General features: G+C 35.1%; 1 protein-coding gene across 1 annotated transcript in view; it reads left to right on the plus strand.

Moving 5' to 3' along the window:
• The window catches only part of CTTNBP2 (cortactin binding protein 2), a 77,767-nt gene that overhangs the window by 43,048 nt on the left and 14,617 nt on the right, over positions 1-20,102 (plus strand). The window contains 10 exon segments of the mRNA XM_042816120.1: positions 2,818-3,021; positions 8,393-8,492; positions 10,117-10,267; positions 11,336-11,590; positions 14,035-14,152; positions 16,122-16,397; positions 17,737-17,832; positions 18,249-18,328; positions 19,266-19,352; positions 19,436-19,535. Coding sequence (XP_042672054.1) covers positions 2,818-3,021; positions 8,393-8,492; positions 10,117-10,267; positions 11,336-11,590; positions 14,035-14,152; positions 16,122-16,397; positions 17,737-17,832; positions 18,249-18,328; positions 19,266-19,352; positions 19,436-19,535 — 1,467 coding nt within the window.

Raw genomic sequence — 20,102 nt, forward strand, 5'->3', positions numbered from 1 at the left:
ATGGCTGCAAGACTTCAAAATGGAAACAAATCTAGGCAGTTGGATTTTCATACCCCTGGGATTTCTGCTTTCACTTTCTTCTTGGTTTTGCGCTTTTTGTGTCACTCTTCACTGATGTATGTTTTTTATTTTGCTCATTTCTATAATGATTTCTATGATTATTCTCTCTATACAATTGGCTTAGAAGATAAAAGTGGGGGGTGAGATACTGATCTGGGCTCTGAAATTAACCACCTCCACATTCTGAAGCTGATGCCAGAAGCTGTTTTTGTCTGTCCCTCTGCCCTTCATCACTGCACGTTCTACACGCTTTCACAGATGCTTCACATTTCCTAACTTTTTGTTTCTGTGATGATGGACCTGTAATAATGGTTATTAGTATTTCTGATGTCGCTTTTTTTTTCCTGGATGAATGCAGCATTGTTTTTGTTTACATTGATGATAGAAGATAAACTTACCTTGTTATCCAGTTCTCATATTTTTCTGTGAAAAGATTCCATCCAGTGATAGCTTAGTATAGTGAATTTCATCATTCAATTGCAACATTGTTTTGGTGTTGTTTTTTTGTTTTTTGTTTTTCTTTTTTTTCTTCTCCATTTCAACATGTTCAAGCAAAAAATTAAAATACCATGTATGGCCCAATAAACATTTTTTTTTTTTTTTTTTTTTTTCTATTTCTATTAAGGCTTAAAAAAAAAAAAAGAAAAGAAAAGAAACACACCTTTTTCAATAGTGAAGGATTCCCAGCAGTATTATTCCCAAACTGCTTTGCAGAATAAAGTTCCTGCTGATAGTTTAGTGTCAAGCTCACCAAACTGCCCCAGGTAATTCCAGTACAAACGAAATTAAGTTATAAAATGAAGGCAGAAGCTTGAACGAACACTATCAGTATTTGGAGTGTCACAAAAGCAAAGCTGGCTATCATTAACTACCATGCCAAGGGAGTAAAGAGTAAATATGAACTGCTGCTTTAAAGACATTGATGTATATGAACAATTAGCCCAATTAGTTTCAAAAAATGATGAGAGATAGGAAAAATAAAAGCATTTTTTACAGTAGAGAGGATGAACTTCGGCATTTTGTCAGAGTCAGCTGTTGTCAAATGTCAGAACTGTAAATGCAGTGCATTTTACCACTTAAAATACGTAGTTTACTTCATATGTTCCTTCCTTAACTTTTTCACATGTTTGGAAAATGTTTAAAATTCCCTAAATATCAGAAAAACAAATATTAATGAAGGTATTGATAGTCAGAAAGAAACTCCAGAATTGAAGTTGTATAAAGATGGATGGAATTACATTCAGAGATTATCAGCAGCTTCAAGCTGGGTTTGTAACTTAACTCTGTAGTTGTACTGATGACTTTTTGTAAGTCATAATTAATATGAATTCTATATTAATAAGTTGAATAATAAGCTAAACTTGTGGTAATACTGCAAATACGCTTCCTTTACATGCTAAGCTAGTGAACTTAATTGGAAATGACAAATTCACTTGCTTTTAAAACAAATAGAAGATACTCTTAGCACTTATTTTTGTTGTTTTAAACAGGGGTTTAAAAGAAAGCTATGCATTCTTTATTAACTCTACTCAGATGATGGCTTGTGTAACTCTGGATGTTAATTAAATTTGCTCAAAACTTCCCAAACCTTTTTACATCTGTAGAATTCTTCTGGATTAAATTTTGTTGTTTTTTTTTTTTCTGAAACATGGAGCAGATCATCCCAGTAAGCTGCTTTTCTGCTGTATATGTTAAAGGTTGGGTAGCACTTACTCAGCTCGGTGGAGCTGGAAGTAATGCTCTGCCAGCTCTACTTTAGTATTGAGTGTCACTGAACCTCAGTAAAGTCTGGGCAAGTTTGCCTTGTATTGTCAGATTTCAGTCTCAGATCCTAGCTTGTATTTGCCTGCAGAACACAAATAAAACCTGCTTACCTAAGAGAGAAGTAGAATGTGCATTTTCTAAAGGGAATAGTTAAAATAAGAAAAGATCTTTCTTCTATTTTCTATTGCAGTCCTGGGTCAAAGAAGAATCCACAATTTTTTTTTTTACATTATGCAAAAAGCTTCATATTCTTAACAAACTCCCTACTAAAACTCAAAATTAATGGACGCAACATTTAACCAAGATAACTCCTAAGCTTTTATAGCTTTGAATTGAATATTGTCTTTGAGCTGGGTGGCTCGGAAGCTTTCACAAGTAAATTTTATATAGCCTCTCTCATTCACATATTGTTTACGTATTGCTGAGTAAAATATTACCTTGAAGCATAGCTCAGTATTTATTTCCGCAAGTTATTTTTGTTTTTTTTTTTCCTCTGCAAAGTTACTTTAAGTTATCAAGGGCTCTTTGCATCATTTGTTTATATAGCAGTGGGTGAGATATAAATACTGACGTTTGAGCTAAGACTGTAAGGGAAGTGAATGCATTTTATTTTAGAAACTTTCTTGGCTACTTAAAAAAAGCTAAAAACCTTTGCAACATATCAGTAATTCATTTAAAGCTTATAAAAATTTCAGTAGTTTCTTAATTTTGTTATAATTTTGGCAGATATCTAGTTGCTGCTACAGTCCATAACAAGATTTATGTTGAATTGCTGTAATGAAATCTTGTTTGCATTAACATCTGGTCACCCCTGTACACAGTATTTATTTTTCAGATTACCTTCTAAAAGACAAAGCATCACCACATAACTTGAGCTAAACTAACAAATCTTGTCATTTTGAAGATCATTCTTAACGTTCAAAGGAACACAGAAAATGCAGAGCTTTTTTTTTAATTTGTCTTCCTTCCAACTTCTGTTGCTTTAACTCACAGGCTGGTCTTCCTCCCTAACCCCTTTGTTAACAAGCGGTGGTCCTGTCCCCCTGGGTGGCAGGCCCACCCTTCTTCACCAAGCTGCTGCCCAGGGAAATGTCACTTTATTATCAATGCTGCTTAATGAAGAAGGACTGGACATTAATTACTCTTGTGAAGATGGCTATTCTGCCTTGTATTCTGCTGCTACGAATGGACACACAGGTAAGCAATTATAAGATTTATTTATGTTCAGCACATTCACGTGAAATAGTAAAATCTTATTTCATAAGTTTTTAATACTAAATTAACCAAATTTTGGATCTGTACCAAGTTACTTGGGAAACAAACTGTCTTCATTTTTAAACTTGATGAAATAATCTTAGTTCATTCTCTACATTCTACTGAAGTAGTTAGCAGTTTTCTTTCCCATCTTTCCCAACCCTTGGTCTCAAGGTGGTAGCATCTGTTGAACCTCCCAACAGTCAGCCTTCGTATTTTACAGGTAACTTTATAAAATGAGGAACATTGTAGTGAAAGATGTTTAATTGATACAAACTCTAAGCAATGACTTTTCTGACAATTAACACAAATCTTTTGAACAGCAGCCTTCTCAAAAATCAGTGTACAGTTAACTGTAGTTTTTCATACAGATTTAAAAACCTGCAACCAAGAGCGTTATGCTCATTTTTCAGCACTGAAGACAAAGTTCTTCAATACAAATGACTGAGAATTCACTAATTTTAGTAAAGTCTTGATTTTTTTCTGTAAGGCGAAACACACTGTCTTAAAGACCTTTGCATTCATGACTACTTTGTGTCTTTATCTAACAGTGCATCTATTTGTGACATAATTAGAAATTTCTGACTCATTGTTTAAAACAATATTTGCAGATTTTTTTTTTTTTTTTCCTGAAGCTTTTTTAAAGTCAGAGTGTAAATTGAGGTTCTCAAATCCATGAGTATACAAATAGTATACATTTTTGTGACACAGTCAAGGTTAATTGTGCTAGCAGACATAAGGACAGGAAGAATTTTCCTTGTGTCCATAATGTATTTTTTCTTTCTTTACTAAGTGCTATGATTTAGTTTCTAGAATCATCTGAACCTTTCTGTTTGACACATATTTGCTGTTGCCTTGTGTTACAGTTGGTGTTAGAGCTGGAAAGATTATTGTGGCGAAAATGGGAAAAGAAACAAACAGGGAAGGAATTCTTACCTGTGTCCAAAGATGGAGGTCTAAAGATGTAGGTTTATAGGAAAGACTCCACTGAGAAGGGATCTCCAGCAAGAGATCCTTCCCTAGGGGCAGTCAGCCCTTAAATGGGGTCTAGAAAGTGACTTGCCTTCACCTGTGCTCTGCGGCTGACTCAGTCCTTTCCCTAGGTGTCCATCAGTGGTTAAGGCCATGACTCAGCAGTTCCCGTACACTATGACCCTTAAAGTATTGGAGAAGTCCCTTTCTTTTATTTTCTTCTTGTGCAATTTATTGTTCTCAGTAGTAAGGGTCCCATTTTATCACAATGTGTGGAATTTTTTTTCCCCTCACTGAATGAATGTTCTGTGGATTCTTCTAGATTTATGTCCTTGGGTGGTGTTTGTGGGTGACAGTGCTTGCTCTAATTTTTCTCTCATCTTGTATTCCTAAGGTGTTTCCAAGCAAATACCCTGAATTTCAATTTCAATTACTAAACAGCTCTTACTGACAGCAAAAGCAATTTGTTTGCTTGTTTTATTGTGAAAATTTCAAATAATAGAGGTCCCTGGGTGATGGATGAAAACAAACACATGTACAGACATCCTATAGTTGTTGGTATCTTTTACATTTTAAGATAAAAATTGTATTACAGTGGTTTTAGCATTACACTTCCATTTATAGTTTCAGGATGTGTGAAGTACTTTCATTTACAAATCATCACATTTTGGTGACTAAAATTGTATGAATTCTGAATGAATCACACAGCAACAGCATTTATGTCTTAATAGATTGTGTGAAAATCGAGAGTGATGTGAACGATTAGATTCATAGTATTTTTGGATAAAGATTTTTGTGTTTTGATATGTAATCCTTTGTTTGTTACTTGCAGTTTGTTCCAAAAAGCACAGATAAGATGTGGCTCTTCAAAATGCAGGCTTTAAATAGATGTAAATACATATAGACTTAAGAATTATAGGGATTAGTATCTTATTTTAAAAAGTCCTTTTTAATAGCTTTCTTAACTAAACAGCTGGGAAAAATAAAGGATGCTGATGTAATATTAAGAAGGATTAAACCATTTAATTTTACAAACTTTTTCACTGCATTAAGTAGGATTGTCAGTGGTAAATTGCTGTTTTTACAGTATTTTTTTCCCCTCCTCCTGTCTTTCTGTGAAAGACCTAACACATACTCTTAACCTAAAGGGTAAGAACACCATGATTTGATTTATCGAAAATACTTTCAACCTGAAGTTAGTGACTAAATGGATTCAGTGATTTATGGGACTCCTTGTTTCCTCTAAATCAACTAAACAGATTTTTTTTAATTTCTCCTGGGAAGTAGTTGGCCAGAAGAAAAGAGTAGCTCAGGATTTGTTAGGGGCTCCCATCCTGAGTACCCCTTCAGAAACAAACACTGTGTTTCAGAGTGTCTGGGAAGAGTGGAAAGCAAATGGTCTCCATGTGCTTTCAGTGAATAAATACAGTGTTTAAGATCTGCGGCTAACTAAAGAAAGGTAGAGCACTCTGTAACCAAGACAGTGGCAGCAGCTGTTGTGTCCTTTGAGTTCAGTCTGTAGAGAAAATTGACAGCTATGCAAGAAAAGAGAACACTCAAATGTTCTTTCTTAATCTGTTCTGTTTGCAAAATGTGTAGTTTTCCTGTTCATAAACAGTTGCCCTTTGAGAGCTGCAGATGAGATTTGTTTTTTCCCAGCACATGAAGTTCATAGCAGCTCCTTTGTTTCTGTGCTCCCACAGTCCTGCGTTTTGTAGGTCTTGAGAGAGACAACTTCACTCTAAAAATATACATAAATACTTCCTTTGTGTTTGAATGAGTGCTGGGAAACTTGGTTTTTATGATTTAGCCACCTAGCTGGGAGAACTGAACAGATTGTTCTGTCAGGCCATTTTGGTTTGATCCACTAAGAAAGCAGAAGTCACTTCAATCTGTGACGCACTTGATAAAATGCACATTAGTGCACATGGGTAATACACAGAATCACAGAACTGTTTGAGTTGGAAAGGAGCATAAAGACAATCTTGTTCCAAGCTCCTGCCAAGAGCAGGGGCACCTTGAAGTAGGTGAAGTTGCCCAAAGCCTCATCTGTCTGCATATCTGAATAGCATTGGCAATTCTAACCATTCTCTGTCATATGTGAGGTTGCTGAGAAAAGGAGAAATAAATAGCAATAGTTCCCAATATAGAAATGTGAAGAGAATAATAATAATTATCCTATGTACTCAGCTATGTATTAGTTGTATACTTTTATGGTATAATCAATTCTCTTCTGCCCTGCGTGTTTGGAGGCTGTGGTACGATGGTTGATAGGAAAAACTGGGAATGTGGGAAGTAGAAAGGAGTGAGGTGCAGACATACAGGTACATGGCGTCAGCTCTGCCGAGCCGCTGGGTGCATCTGCAGTGTTTGCCAGCACTCTGGAAGAACTACCTACTGAGCTTAGATGGAGAGCAATGAAGTCTCCAGGTGTTTGTGCTAAGGAACTTACATGTTCTGCTTTTGCTTTGACCAAAACCTTTAACAACATCAGTGTCTGTCTTGTGCTTTCCCTTCTGATATATCCCCTGCACTGCTGATTGCTTCTATGGCAGACAGCAATGAACTGAATTTAATGAGTCTGGGTAGACCCAAATTACCCTCCTCCAAATCCCAATCAAAAGTCCATCCAAAGGACTTAGGCTTCTTGGAGATTTTTGCACTTTTACCTGATGTGCCATCAGAACAGGTTGTGTAGAGCTTGCTGGCTCATGTGTTATGCCTTCTGAAAGTGGCTATAATTCCTCATGCTTGCACCTGGCCCAGAGAATAAATGGCTCTTTTCAGTGATCTTCACCAGAAACAGAATTTTCACATAGATAAGCTACAACCTGAATGATCTGCCAATAAATAAGTGAGTTAACTGTACTTTTTTGGAAAGCTGGTCTTGTTCTGTGCAATCTTTGTTGCTTCTGCATGGCTAACATATGCTTTGTGAACAAATCAAAGAGTATTCTAGCCAAATGCAACTTTTTTTTTTAACAACCTTCAAAAACTTTAGAAGTTTTAGGCATTTTAGGATGTCAAGCAGGAATCTTTTTTTTTTTTTTTTTCAAGTTGACTGTTTAATGTAAGACTGAGATTGAAATGGAAAAGGGGAAAAATTATGTAATACTGAGTATTTTTTTCTGTTACATAGTGATGGAAAACTTTAATTACTAATTTCTTACCTGTGGGAAGAGCAACTAAGTTAACATATTAAGTTCTAGTAACTTGTCCTCACAAAAAAACTTAAAAAAAAAAAAAAAAAAAAAAAAAAAAAAAAAAAAAAAAAAAAAAAGAGCCATTTCAAATCAGGTCACATATTTAAGAATCTTAATTTGCAGTGTAATGACTTGCAGTGTTTTAGAATCTTACTTCTTAAATTGTTTGTTTAACACGTTATAATATATAATTCCATGTTAAATATTTGAAAGAGTTGCAACAGAAGTTGAGTATGTTCAGAAACATTTTAGATGAGTCAGATTTCTAAGCAATTTTAAAAATATGTTTCTGGTATCTAGAGATAAACTTCACTATCAAAGCTCATCTCCAGGTTCTTCCTCAATTCTGTATGAGAAAGAATTAAGCTTGCTTAGAAATTGGGTCAAGAGTGAGAACTGTTGTTCAAGCTGAGTGTATTTTCAAAGTAGAAGTTTTTGCTGAAGACTTATTTTTCTGTAGAATGAATTTGAAGATTTTAGAGCAGATTTAATGTTTTCTTCAAACTTAATTGCATTACATTAAAGTTCAGTATATAGACGAACAGCAGTCCAATTGCTGTGTAATTAATTCTCTTAATTAGCTTTACCTATTATATTTAGCATGTAACTTTGGAAAAATTTGAGTCAGAAAGATTTGGGATTTTTTGTTGTTTTTTTGTTGTTGTTTTGTTTGTTTGTTTGCTTGCTTTTGTAAGCTGACCTTATTAGTCATTGCAGTTCTGTGTCAGTGTCCTAAAACAAGGCTGGTCGGCCTGCTGTTTGAGTTCCGTGTAGCTTGTGAATGTTTCCAATTCAGCTGTCATTTTGGAGGTGTCAGTGTGACTGCTGGGTAATTCAAATTTCCAGCTTCAGAAGTACGGAAATGAGCTAACATTATGGAGTTGCCATTAGTGGCAGTTAATGGGATAATCCATTATTGGGATCTGGGCTGAACCATTTTGCAGTAGAGTGGTGCATTTTCAGCTCCCTTCTGCAAATTCTTCCAGAGCTTCTACTTTGGTTCATTAAAATGTGGTGTATGGTTAAAAAAGACCGATGTCTGTTGCTCCAAGATAATGCTGCTCAAGCAGGTCTTATCTTCTGGTAGTTCTAACCACTTGTTTTTATTGCATCAGTTTGTGTTTTTTCTCAATTTATAGATTGCGTGAGTTTGCTGCTGACTGCAGAAGCACAAGTTGATGCTGCTGATAAAAATGGTTTTACACCCTTGTGTTCAGCAGTTGCTCAGGGACATGTCAAGTAAGTCTTAACGTTTTTCCCATCAGCTCTTACTCTAATTTATATACACTTTACATTATGTTATATAGATTGTCATTAAAATGTGTTTACAGCTAAGAACACACTAGTATTTAAATACCATTTATTGAAAGCAACTGCTCAAATTCATATTCACATATTCATATGCGTTTCTGGTTTTGATACTTTCCTTTTTCTTTGTTGTTTCCAATTGCAGCTCTTAAGGATGCTGAATGTGTGTAGTCTTAGTAACCAAAATATGATACTAGTTTGCACAGAAGTCATGCCTTCAAATTTCTTAATTTTCTTCATGTTGTCAGCTACAGTACAGGAATTCACCATAGGAGGAGAAAATAATTTTTTTAAGCATAGAGAACTGTGATTTGTCATATACAGAGACAAGAACATTTACCTAAGTGTTTGTATGAGTGATAGAATCAAATACTTTAAACAATCAAAACAGATTTGGTTGTTTTTTCTTTTTAAGGTTTAATTTTTCTTCATTTCAGTAAGTTTACACAGAAAGTTGTGTGTGAGTCAAAGAATATTTCTAAGAAGTTTTTCAAAATGTATTTACCATAATTTTTTGAAGCCCTTGTTTCAGAAAGATGGGTGTTCTATCACAGCATGATTGGAAAATTCTGGGAAATAGTTTACAACAGTTTGTCCAGATGATTGGTTTTCCTCTTAAGTGGAGGAGCTGAAAGTTGACACAGTGATTTTATTATTATTATTTTTTTTTTTTTCAGTTTTACTGTGTGTCATAAAATTGTAGCAAACAGAACTGGAAGTTGGAAGCAACTACTAGATAACCTCTTCCAGAGCACTCTTATCCAGAAAAAAAAAAGTCATCATAAGTGATTGTATGGGTATTATTTTATATTAAAACTCTTTTTGAACTGCAGAGAGAATAGACTAAAATTAATTTTTTTCTGAAGTCTTCAGAGATGCTGAGAAGAGGTAGGGAAAGAGGGCTAACCCTATTGGGAAGAAAACTGGGCTTACATGAGGAAATGCAGGATCTTGGATCCAGTGCAAGCCCCTAATGAGAATTAAGTTCTCTTGACCCCTCAACCTAGTCTTCTGTTCTATTGCAGTAGCTGCTACCAACACAACCTAAGACATCTTTCTGGGGTAGTTTCCATTTGCTGTCCCTTCTAGTTTACTTCTCTTCTGGTGGTATCTAAAGCTGGTCCTACCAAAAAACACAGCTACCAGGAGCTTGACGAGAGAAATTGGAGTTTCTGGGTGCCTGTTTGTTTGTTTTCTTTTTAAAACTATTTTAAAAATCAGTAGTCAGGAAAGAAATGCTGCTTTATTGGTCATCTGTCAAAAAGTTTTTATTGGCCCTTTGAAATGAAATGTTTTAAATTGACATTTTAAAATTATACGCACAGTAGTTTAATATTTCTGGGTTTAAAGTAGTCCAATTCATTACTGTACCTGATATAAAAGTATCCCATATGCCTACGTATGTATGTGTGTGTGATTAGTAAAATCATGGGCTGATCTCCATCTATACAGTTGGTATTTTGCCCTCTTCAAATTAGATATTTAGGTATTCTAAGATCTAATGATTTTGAATGTCAAATACAGGATAATTTTACTACCTTATTGTTTGCTGTAGGTGTGCAGAATTATTAATTATGTATCAGGCTGATATTAACCATGCTGCTGAAAGAGGACAGACACCTTTGTACCTGGCCTGCAAATATGGAAATAATGATTGTATTAAGCTCTTGTTGGAAAGAGGAGCGGATCGAACAGTAAAAACCAGTGTAAGTCAAAATAGTTTGTAAAGTTAGATTACATTGTACAATAATTGCAAACACCTAGAAAAAAAAAACGTTATTTATTCAAAGTTTTCTTTAAATCTTAAAAATATAATGTAATTTGAAATTAGTATCATGGTTTTGCATCATACTTTATTTTTTTTAAGCTGTATATTTTCTATAAAATCTCCTAAAGTACACAAGTTCCTTATCATTTTAGTTATGTCAGCTTCAGCCTGCAGTTTGCTGCAGCACCAGATGTACAAAACAGAACTCTTCTGCTTTGTGGTATGAACTATTTTTATGGTGCAGAGTTAGAATTTTCTTCCATTTTTTATGTTACGGTTAATTATTCTTGCCTTTGAAGGAAGCCCACCAAAATTTGCTAGCCAATATTATAAAGCCTAATATATTGTAAATGAAAGAATATGGCATAAGGAAATGGAGAAAGGGAGGATAATTGTTTCAAAGTTAACATCTAGGTACTGCTCTCTTCTGCTACTTTCTTGAAATTTTTCTGAAGATTTTTAAGTAAGTGTGTCAATAAACGTGTGGTTTAGGCTGTCCAGAAACACTAATTCACAGTAAATTTTGCTCTTTTTACACTGGATTTTTTTTATTCATTTATGCTGGTTTTGGAAAGTAAGTATTTTTTACTCGGGAGAAAGTTATGCTACGTGAAAATATCTGATAAATTGGTTAATGCAACGTGATACAGATTATTGATCATTAGTCCCGTTACTTTGGCACAAGATAAGGACGCAGTCTCTTAACACCACACACAGTCCAGCATCACTTAGACACTTCTAAGAGTTTTGAAGTCTCTATTATCCTGTCCATGGAAAAAACTGTAAAATTAGTGTGCTACATTTCCTTCTTTCTTTTTATACATATATACATGTATATTTACATATACAAGTAATTCAGTTTCCCAAAGGATAAATATGTTACTCTTATCTTTCAGTTTAATTTTCAAACAGAGTTTCAGAGTCATTCAGACTCATTGTTGATATGAGTTCTGAAGACGTTTTTCTGTGCTTGGTGGAAGTGTGCTTTTTGCTTTTGTTTCTTTAGGATGGCTGGTCACCCATTCATGCAGCAGTGGATTCTGGTAATGTTGACAGTCTCAAGCTCCTTATGTACTATGGAGAGCCAAACAATGGGAACTCTTTGGCTGATACGGAGCCTAATTCAAACTACTTTGATTTGGAGAGCAGAGAAGATGGCTGTAACACTAGAAGAAAACCTGTTATTTCTGCAGATCTCATCAACCATGCTGACAAAGAGGGTTGGACTGCTGCCCACATAGCAGCATCAAAAGGCTTTAAGGTTAGTCAATGTGAACAAGTTACAGTAACCTGCTACAGTTTATGTGAGATAAATCCTCTTTTTTCACTGTGACAAACTAAAACTTGGGTGGCAAGTCTAATTTCTTATTTAATTTGCTGATACACTTGACTGAATAGAGACAGAAAAATACTTCCTTTGCATCATTAACTGCAGAAGCTACATATCCAGCTTAAATGTGATGAATAATTATTTTCAAGTGCACACTTCTTGGGAAATAACAAAAATAGAGAATATGATTAGCTGAGATTTTCAAAGCTAAGGTGATGTAAATCTCTACCTAAATGCCTGTTGATTGGGTGATGTGTATTTAATATGGATGTTAGATGGACATAGTTAAATTGTCTTTAAATGTAACTGGAAACTATGAACAATTTCCCAGCAGGAAAAGGAATATTAATCACAGGGGCAGGGAAAATCTGATAAGATGGGGACAAACCTGACAGATCTGATTGCATGTAGGAACATTTCTGGAGATGGAGTGTTTTACTTGACCATAGACAAGATGTATTTATTTGTTTAGAAGCTGTCAGTCAGATCTCACTGTTAAATTTTTATCCAAGGAGAAAATGAAGAATGAATGCTGAACACAGAAGAATGAGTTTTAGAATAATACAGTCCAAGACTTCAGAAAGTATTCTGTGGTTGCAAGGCTAATTCAATTCTGTCATTAGATGTGCTTTTTCTCCTGACAGATTTGCTGTGATAAACTTGTAATAGCCACAGGTTTAAAGATATGTTTATTGTATTAAATGCATTTTTTACTCAGTAAATATGTTTGGGATATTAAGAATATAGAAGTTGCTTAATAACCATTTTTAGTACTGTTAACTCTTTAGCTCCATTCTCTAATCCTTTACCTCCACTGCCAGTACCACGTCGTTCATAACTCTACATGATAACTGCATGTAATAGTGCTGGTACTGCACAGGTTTTCAAGATTGATAGGCATAAATAATTTACAAGTGAACTATGTTAGAGCATTTTAGCTACTGAATCACAGGCAACAGAGCCAAGAAAGCTTCTTATTGTACTGAGGAAACGAACCTCGTATTTTGTTCTATCCCACTTCTTTTTTCCCTTCCTTTCAGTGTCACCGTTCACTCTTTCTGCTGTCTTCCATTCATTCCATCTATTTGAGAGATGGTTAACTAACCAACCTGATGAGAAAATATGCTGCTTTTTTTTCTGATTAATTTTTCATGGCACATTTAGTTGGCTAATTGATTTTTGAAACATTCTGACAAATGCTGGAACCACTATGCAGTAAAATTCTGTCTCATGGGGAGCTATAGCTTAAATGACTATTATGTTTATGGAATGTGTCAGGAGTATTGTATGTACTGGCAGAAGTGTTTCTGTTACGGCAGCTGTAAAATAGGTAACAGCAGCCAATCTTGAAACAATTCCCTGGTCTGAACTGGAACTTTTGCTAGCTGCTTCTACGTACTTCCAAGATTTGGTTTCTGTACTGTGATCAAATCCAGAAGTTAACAGCACAGTATTATGATAATTTGCAGTGGTGCATTTTTTTGATACGGATAGCTGTCCTTGAAAGACACGTCTGAGGATGGCAGTGCTTTCATGCAGGCTACCCATAGTGATGTCGAATGGGTGACCATTAGAAATCAGAACTTAATCAGTCTTCTATCCACAGATCAAACAACATTTAAAATATAGTTGGGGGCTTTTTTCTTCTAGTTCTGAAAGACTTGTGTAATTGATTTTTTCTTTTTACAGTATGATTGCACCAATCCAAATTCATCCGCTAGTGCCTTGTTTCTAATTGAGTGTAATGAATCTTTGCTTTTGTTAATCACATTACATATATTTTTAAGTCTTTGAATTTTAGCTGCCAGAAGGGAGGTCTGCGAAGTGACTTTAAAACAATTGTTTTTTCTTTTGCTGTCTGTCAGTTAAGATGTGAGGCATGAGGAATTGCATCCTTACTGAAATGCAAACTGGATTGCCATTTGAAAAGTTTTTTTATTTAGTCTGTATTACACTTCAGAATTGCCTTTGAAAGCCCAGACCTTCAAAACAAAATATATTGAAATGGCCACTGTTGTATCACGTTGCAACATGTTGCAGGACTTCTGTTTCCTTAAGTGAATGTATAAACTTGTGGCCAGATGTTACGAATTGATCACTTCAGTGGATCAGCACTTGGTGGCTGAAGGCTGACGGTGCCTGGCTGTGTATGTTCTGCTTTTTCAAAATCTTGGTTTGAAACTTTCAAGACTACCATACAGTACATCTGCTTTTCAACGTAGTGAGGGACTTCATTTGGACACGTGTAGAAATTCTGTAGCTGGTCTTTGGAAATGCATGTGTAAGAATTTCAATTAGGTATCTTAACTGCATATTGATAGAACGATTTGATATAGCAAATGGACAAGAAAATAATACAGCTCTTACCTTTGCAGAACTGTCTAGAAATCCTTTGTAGCCATGGTGGACTAGAGGCTGAAAAAAAAGATAAATGTAATCGAACATTACATGATGTTGCTACTGATGATTGTAAACATCTCCTAGAAAACTTAAGTAAGTAATTGCTATCAGCAGTATGCAAAAATGTCTTTTGCTAAAGAACTTGTGGCTCAAAGAGGTGGAAATATTAAAAGGGAAGCCATCCATTTTTTGTCACCATAAAATTTTTTTTTTTTAACTTAGCAGGTCAGTGTTCTCCAAATTTTGCAAAAGTTTGTGGTAAAATTTTATTGGAGAGTATTAAATGATTTATGTCTTTCTAATTTTAAACCACATGAAACACTGGTACACTGTACACATGCAAACATCAATATACTTGTAACATTTCTCAATTTAATGCTAGTAACTAATTTTTCCAAAGCTATTTTTTTCCTTGACCTTCATTCTCATCTTTTCTTCTAATTCTTGTAGAAAAAGCATTGAGTGATGGATAGCTGTCATATTTCCTTAGGCTAACACAGTCACCTAGTCTTTGAAAGCACTATTTTATTTGTCACTTGTTTATAGTTATGGGGATTTTTTGCTTAATATTCAAAGGAAGTCTTAGAGAAAACATCAAACAATTTCTCTGTACCAGCATGAATAGCTTCTCTCAGAAGACTTTTTTTTATTTTTTTATTTTTTTTTCCTGGAACCTGTCCTCTTCCTTCTCTTTTAAGTTTTCTTAAAATCCAGTGAAGTGTGCTGGCCTGGGTATTTCTTGATTTACAGCTTAGTCCATCCACTCACCAATTCTTTTTTTCTGTTTCTCTATAGTCAGAAGTACTGCCTTGGTAGATTTGTATTTCATACACTTTCTTTTGTGTTCATGTTGTGCAGTGTAGGTCTGTGATTAGTCAAGTTCACTGATTCTCAGGAAATTAGAGCAGTTTTGTGAGCTCTTTCTGATTTTTTGTCTTCCACTGTTGCAATATCCTACAATTTTACACAATTCACTTTCTAATAGAAACTTCTCCTTTGTGGTCTACTTCTTTGTCAGACTGAAGCCAGTTTTCAGTAGCTGAATCTGCAGCCTACTGAGCTGATACTTGTATAATTTTTGTCAGTCCTAAAATCCTGTGTGTCTGGTCGGGCATATCACAAATCCAATTGCTTCTGTCAGCTTAGAACCCTTGGACTATGCTGTTTTTCTTTTAACTGCACTTATTTTCACTTTAAGGAATAATTTCTAAAAGGTATTGTTTGTACAGTAGAGTTTGAAAATAGTTTCATTTTCACTTTTAGTCATCTGATTGATCCATACAGACTTCTGTTGAATTTTATTCTAGTCTTCAAAGAGTAAGGTTTAAAATAATTTAAATTGCAATGCCCCATCCCTGGAGGCGTTCGAGGCCAGGCTGGATGTGGCTCTGGGAAGCCTGGTCTGGTGGTTGGCAACCCTGCACATTGCAGGGGACTGAAATTAGATGAGCTTTGAGGTCCTTTTCAACTCAGGCCATTCTATGATTCTATGAAATTACTTTGCTGTATTTTTCTAGTATGTGTATGTAAATTTTCTACTTTTTTTCTTTTAATGTTTTCTCAGTTTATTCACTAGCAAACCAAATACACAATTCTAAGTGGATTTCCTATCTTAGCTTTTATTTAAAGGCATTTGGCTTGGCTAACTGTGCTTTCCACTCGTGCAATTTAGCCAAAAAATTCCTTTTTACATTGATAATAAAACCATACACAACCACAATAAAGTGAAACATTGAGAAGCAACCTACCATCTGTCTTAATTTATAAGAAGTTAGTCTATAAAGAGGAAATACAAGAGTAAGTAAGTTTTGTCTTTCCTCCTATGATTTAAGTGATCATAATAATAATGATTTTTTTTGTAATAAATACCTTGATATTTGTTTTTCATCACTGCTTTGGTTTTGTGGTGACCTGTGCTCTGCTTACATTTGCTCTTCTGTAGCAGGAGTCACACTGTGGCTTTCCTTTTAAATATTAGATGTTATTCATCTTCAAAGTATAATAGTATAATTTTTATTGAGTTGTACAGTTTTTCTCATTTTTGTTTTTCTTTTTTCAACAGATGCTCTTAATGTGCCTGTAAGGATTTCAGTCAGTGGCATTGAACCAGCCCACTGTGGTACAGAGGAATTTGATACAGAAAATACAATATGTGCTTTAAATATCCGCAAACAAACAACATGGGATGATTTTTCAAAAGCAGTGAATCAGGCAGTGACAAATCATTTCCAAGCAATTGCTTCTGATGGGTGGAGGAGCCTAGAAGAGCTGTCATTTAATGGTGCTGCAGAATCCAACATTGGGCTCAGTGCAAGCAGTATATTATCTGTCAAACTAGGTATGAATACTGGTGTATTAAATAAAAGCAAAACTGAAATGTTTTCTTGAAATTGTGAAATCTTATTTCATCCCATGATTTAAAATATACTTAAGGCTACTTTTGACAATTGCTGAACTTAAACAGTGCTTTAATGACTACAGATTCAGTTAATAAAACATTGTTTATGCTTGCTGTTCAAGTATTGCTCTAAAGGAGTAGAGCAAGTTAAAAAAAAATCTTACATTTCTTGATCTTTCAGATGTTAGACTAAGAAAAGCCAGTTCTGACTATGAAACTTTAAACATGCTGACATGAAAGTATTCATTAGTTTTAACTCAGTCTGGAGAAGAGGAGGCTCAGGGGAGACCTCATTGCACTGTACAACCTCCTGAAGGGAGGTTGTGATGAAGAGGGATTTGGCCTCTTCTCCCAGGCAACGAGCAGGACGCAGGGTAATGGCCACAAGTTGTATCAGAGGAGGTTTAGGTTGGACATAAGGAAGAAATTCTCTCAGAGAGTGGTCAGGCACTGGAATGGCTGCCCAGGGAGGTGGTGGAGTCGCCATCCCTGGCAGTGTTCAAGAGGTGTCTGGATGACGTGCTGCGTGGTATGGTTTAGTGTTTGTGGTGGCAATGGTGATGAGGAGACGGTTGGACTGGATGATCTTATAGGTCATTTCCAACCTTGTGATTCTATGATTCTATGATTCTATGTTTCTAACTGTGTATTTAGTGTCATCAGGGGGAACATGGTGTCCAAAGTCAATTAACTTTTTACTCAATTTAGAAATCCAAAAGAAGTATCTTTATTACTTGTGAAACAAAATTAGTTAAACAAAAGCCCATACTATTGTCTGTTCAGTGCAACCAAACTGCACAATAAATCTAGACTGTAAATCATCAGAATAGGTGTAACAGAACATTCCCTGTTTAATGTAGTTTCACTTAACAAAGTAAAATATAAAAATATTTTTAAAGGATCAAAATAGTAAGAAAATTGTCCAGAATGTGGTAGTAGTAACAGCTGCATAGGCCACTGAAACTTTGTACGCATCATCTTAAGTGCTCCTCCCCCAGAAAAAACCCTGTTCATACTAGACTGGTCGAGTTACATTGAAAGGGAATGGTAGCGTATCACCTGTAAAGATGTAAAGACAGTCTAGCTATTCACTCATCTATTAGTTGGATATCAACATCAGTATCATCAGTCCTCTATCAAACAGTAGTATTATTGTGCACATGAGACTGATTTGTTTGTCAAATTGGTCAGTGTACACAGTCTCTGCAGGCGATGCCATATGCTTGAGCATGGGATGTTTTACATATTAAGGGAATCTCTCGTTTTTTCTTTTTAACAGGAAACATTTCATGGTCAACAGGTCAGATTTTTTCCCAACCACCATGGGACTTTTTGAAGAAGAACAGAGCTGAACATATCACAGTGTTTTTGTTTGGTAAGTTTCAATTCATAATTTTCAGTTTTGACTGTTAAAACACTCAATGAAGTATTTAATTTCAGAATCACCACTGGATTTCTTCTTCAGTATCATTTAGAAATCAGAAATATCATATTTTTTTAATTCTTTAACTAGGTTTGAAAGGACTTACAACGTTTAGAAAATGCAGTGGCACATAAAAGCCCTACTACCTTTTCTGCATGTATGGTAGTATCTGTTTTACTTATGTCATGAATAACTATGAGTCTATGTTGATAGGTAAATGCTTTTAATTTCTTCACAATTTTAATTTATGTAGCCTATAATTTTAGTGAGTTATTGTTGATACTGTATAAAAAGCATGTGTAGCCCTTACACATACTTCTTAGCATGAGAGATTTATTAAAGTATTTGCTTACCTCTTTCTTTTAAAGGACCTCAAGAAGGCTGCCTAAATAGTGTGACTTATGCATCTATGATCCATCTTCAGACTCTTCAGAACTACCTCCGCTTGGTGAGTACCAGTGCAGCTTCACTCCACATTGTTCAGACGTGAAAATGTTAACAGAGCGACTAAAAAACAATGTGATCTTCTACTCTAGGAAAGAATGCAAAGATTTCTAGAAAAATGAAGTAGGACAAAAGTTGTTATGTTAAGATAAAATTCCCCTTAAACCTTCTCCCAATAATTGTAGTTACATGAGGATATTCACTTCATTCTTTAAATAGCTGCCATCTGATAAACTGAGCTGCTCGAGAAAGTATATTAAAAGCTCTTCTATGTCTTATTTCCTTACAAAGTTACATAATTACAGCTTTCTAGGAAAAAGTAAATAAGCAGTAAGTAAGCAATTGAGACCTGGATTTTATGAACAGCTTTATCTATATATTTATATCTACTCGAGAGCTGCTATGAAGGGAATGCCTCCTATTTTATAATGTTGGCCCACAGCATCAGAGGTGGATGCTGGCAGTATGACAGTAGAGGTTGAACCTTTCCACCAATATTTCATTAAATTCTGTTGCTGTGTGGTAGATGGCAGCAGAGGGGCAGTCTGACAAAGCAACTTCTAACATGGAAGCACTTATGAAGAAAAGACCTTGCTTTCAGAGTGACCTAGGTGTAATACAAATATATACGTGTGTATATATACATACGTATAATACATATATATATACATCTGATGTTGATAGATGGGTAGATTTCATAGCTCTCAGAAGTTATTTAGAATCTGAAAATGCAGGGATAATTGGGTCATGCATGTTAACGTTAATTATCAAGTCTAAAATCTGCATAAATTCAGCTGTGTACTTGGATAGAATTTTGTTGTTTAGAAGAACAGCTGTGAAAAATATTTCAAATATGTCATACAAACATTGTCTATTTTAAATCTGACTCAAAGAATTCTGAGTCTGTGAACTTCCAAGAATAATGTATTGTTTATCTATAGGTTGAACAATACCATAATGTCATCTTCCATGGTCCAGAAGGGAGTTTGCAAGACTATATAGCGTATCAGATAGCAGCCTGCATGAAGGTATTAACACAAACACACAAGGTTAGTTAGTTTGTCAATTGGAGTATTCACCATTTCACCAAATCCATACATTTTCAACACAGCAAAAACAAGTGGCTGCAGGATCTACCTGTGATATCATTAAAGTGGAAGTGGATGCTGGTTTCTCCAAGGAGCAGCTTGCAGAATTGTTCATCAGTAGTGGTAAGCTTATTTCATCAGTCTGATCTCAGTAATTGGTAGGAAATGTTTTGTTCATACAAAGAAAAGAAATACATTAAAACATTTTGCTTAGTGAGTGGCATGTTTTAACAGAAGACATACTCTAGGTACTTGGCCAATAATGGTAAGAGTCTAAACTTTGAAGTAGAGCTAAGGTTCAAATGTACTGAATCAGAAAAAAATCTGCTATTGCCTAATTGTAGCCAATGTTTCAAAACATATGTGTTAGGAGAGTTATAATTGCTACCTTTCTGGGAATGCAAGAAGTAGAGAAGGAATTCTTAAAAAGCCAGATCACTTCTTTTTGATGTGTGCTTGTTTAGTAGATGCTTATGTGTTGTCCTACACCAAATTTTTCTCACCTGGACAGGCAAATGTTAGTTTGCTTGTATTATGTCAATTGGTACAGGACAAAGTTGTAATTCTGTTCAAATGAATAACTTTCTATTAATGGATGTGAATAAATGCATGTGGACTAAATTCTCTTTAGTTGTGTGCTCCACAATAAAGTACCCTTAGAGTGATCCTTAGGTTTCACCTGTGTTAATT

This window comes from Centrocercus urophasianus, unplaced genomic scaffold (assembly GCF_019232065.1).
Source record: "Centrocercus urophasianus isolate 14NV4802_14NV808 unplaced genomic scaffold, USGS_Curo_1.0 seq_15, whole genome shotgun sequence".
Classification (NCBI taxonomy): domain Eukaryota; kingdom Metazoa; phylum Chordata; class Aves; order Galliformes; family Phasianidae; genus Centrocercus; species Centrocercus urophasianus.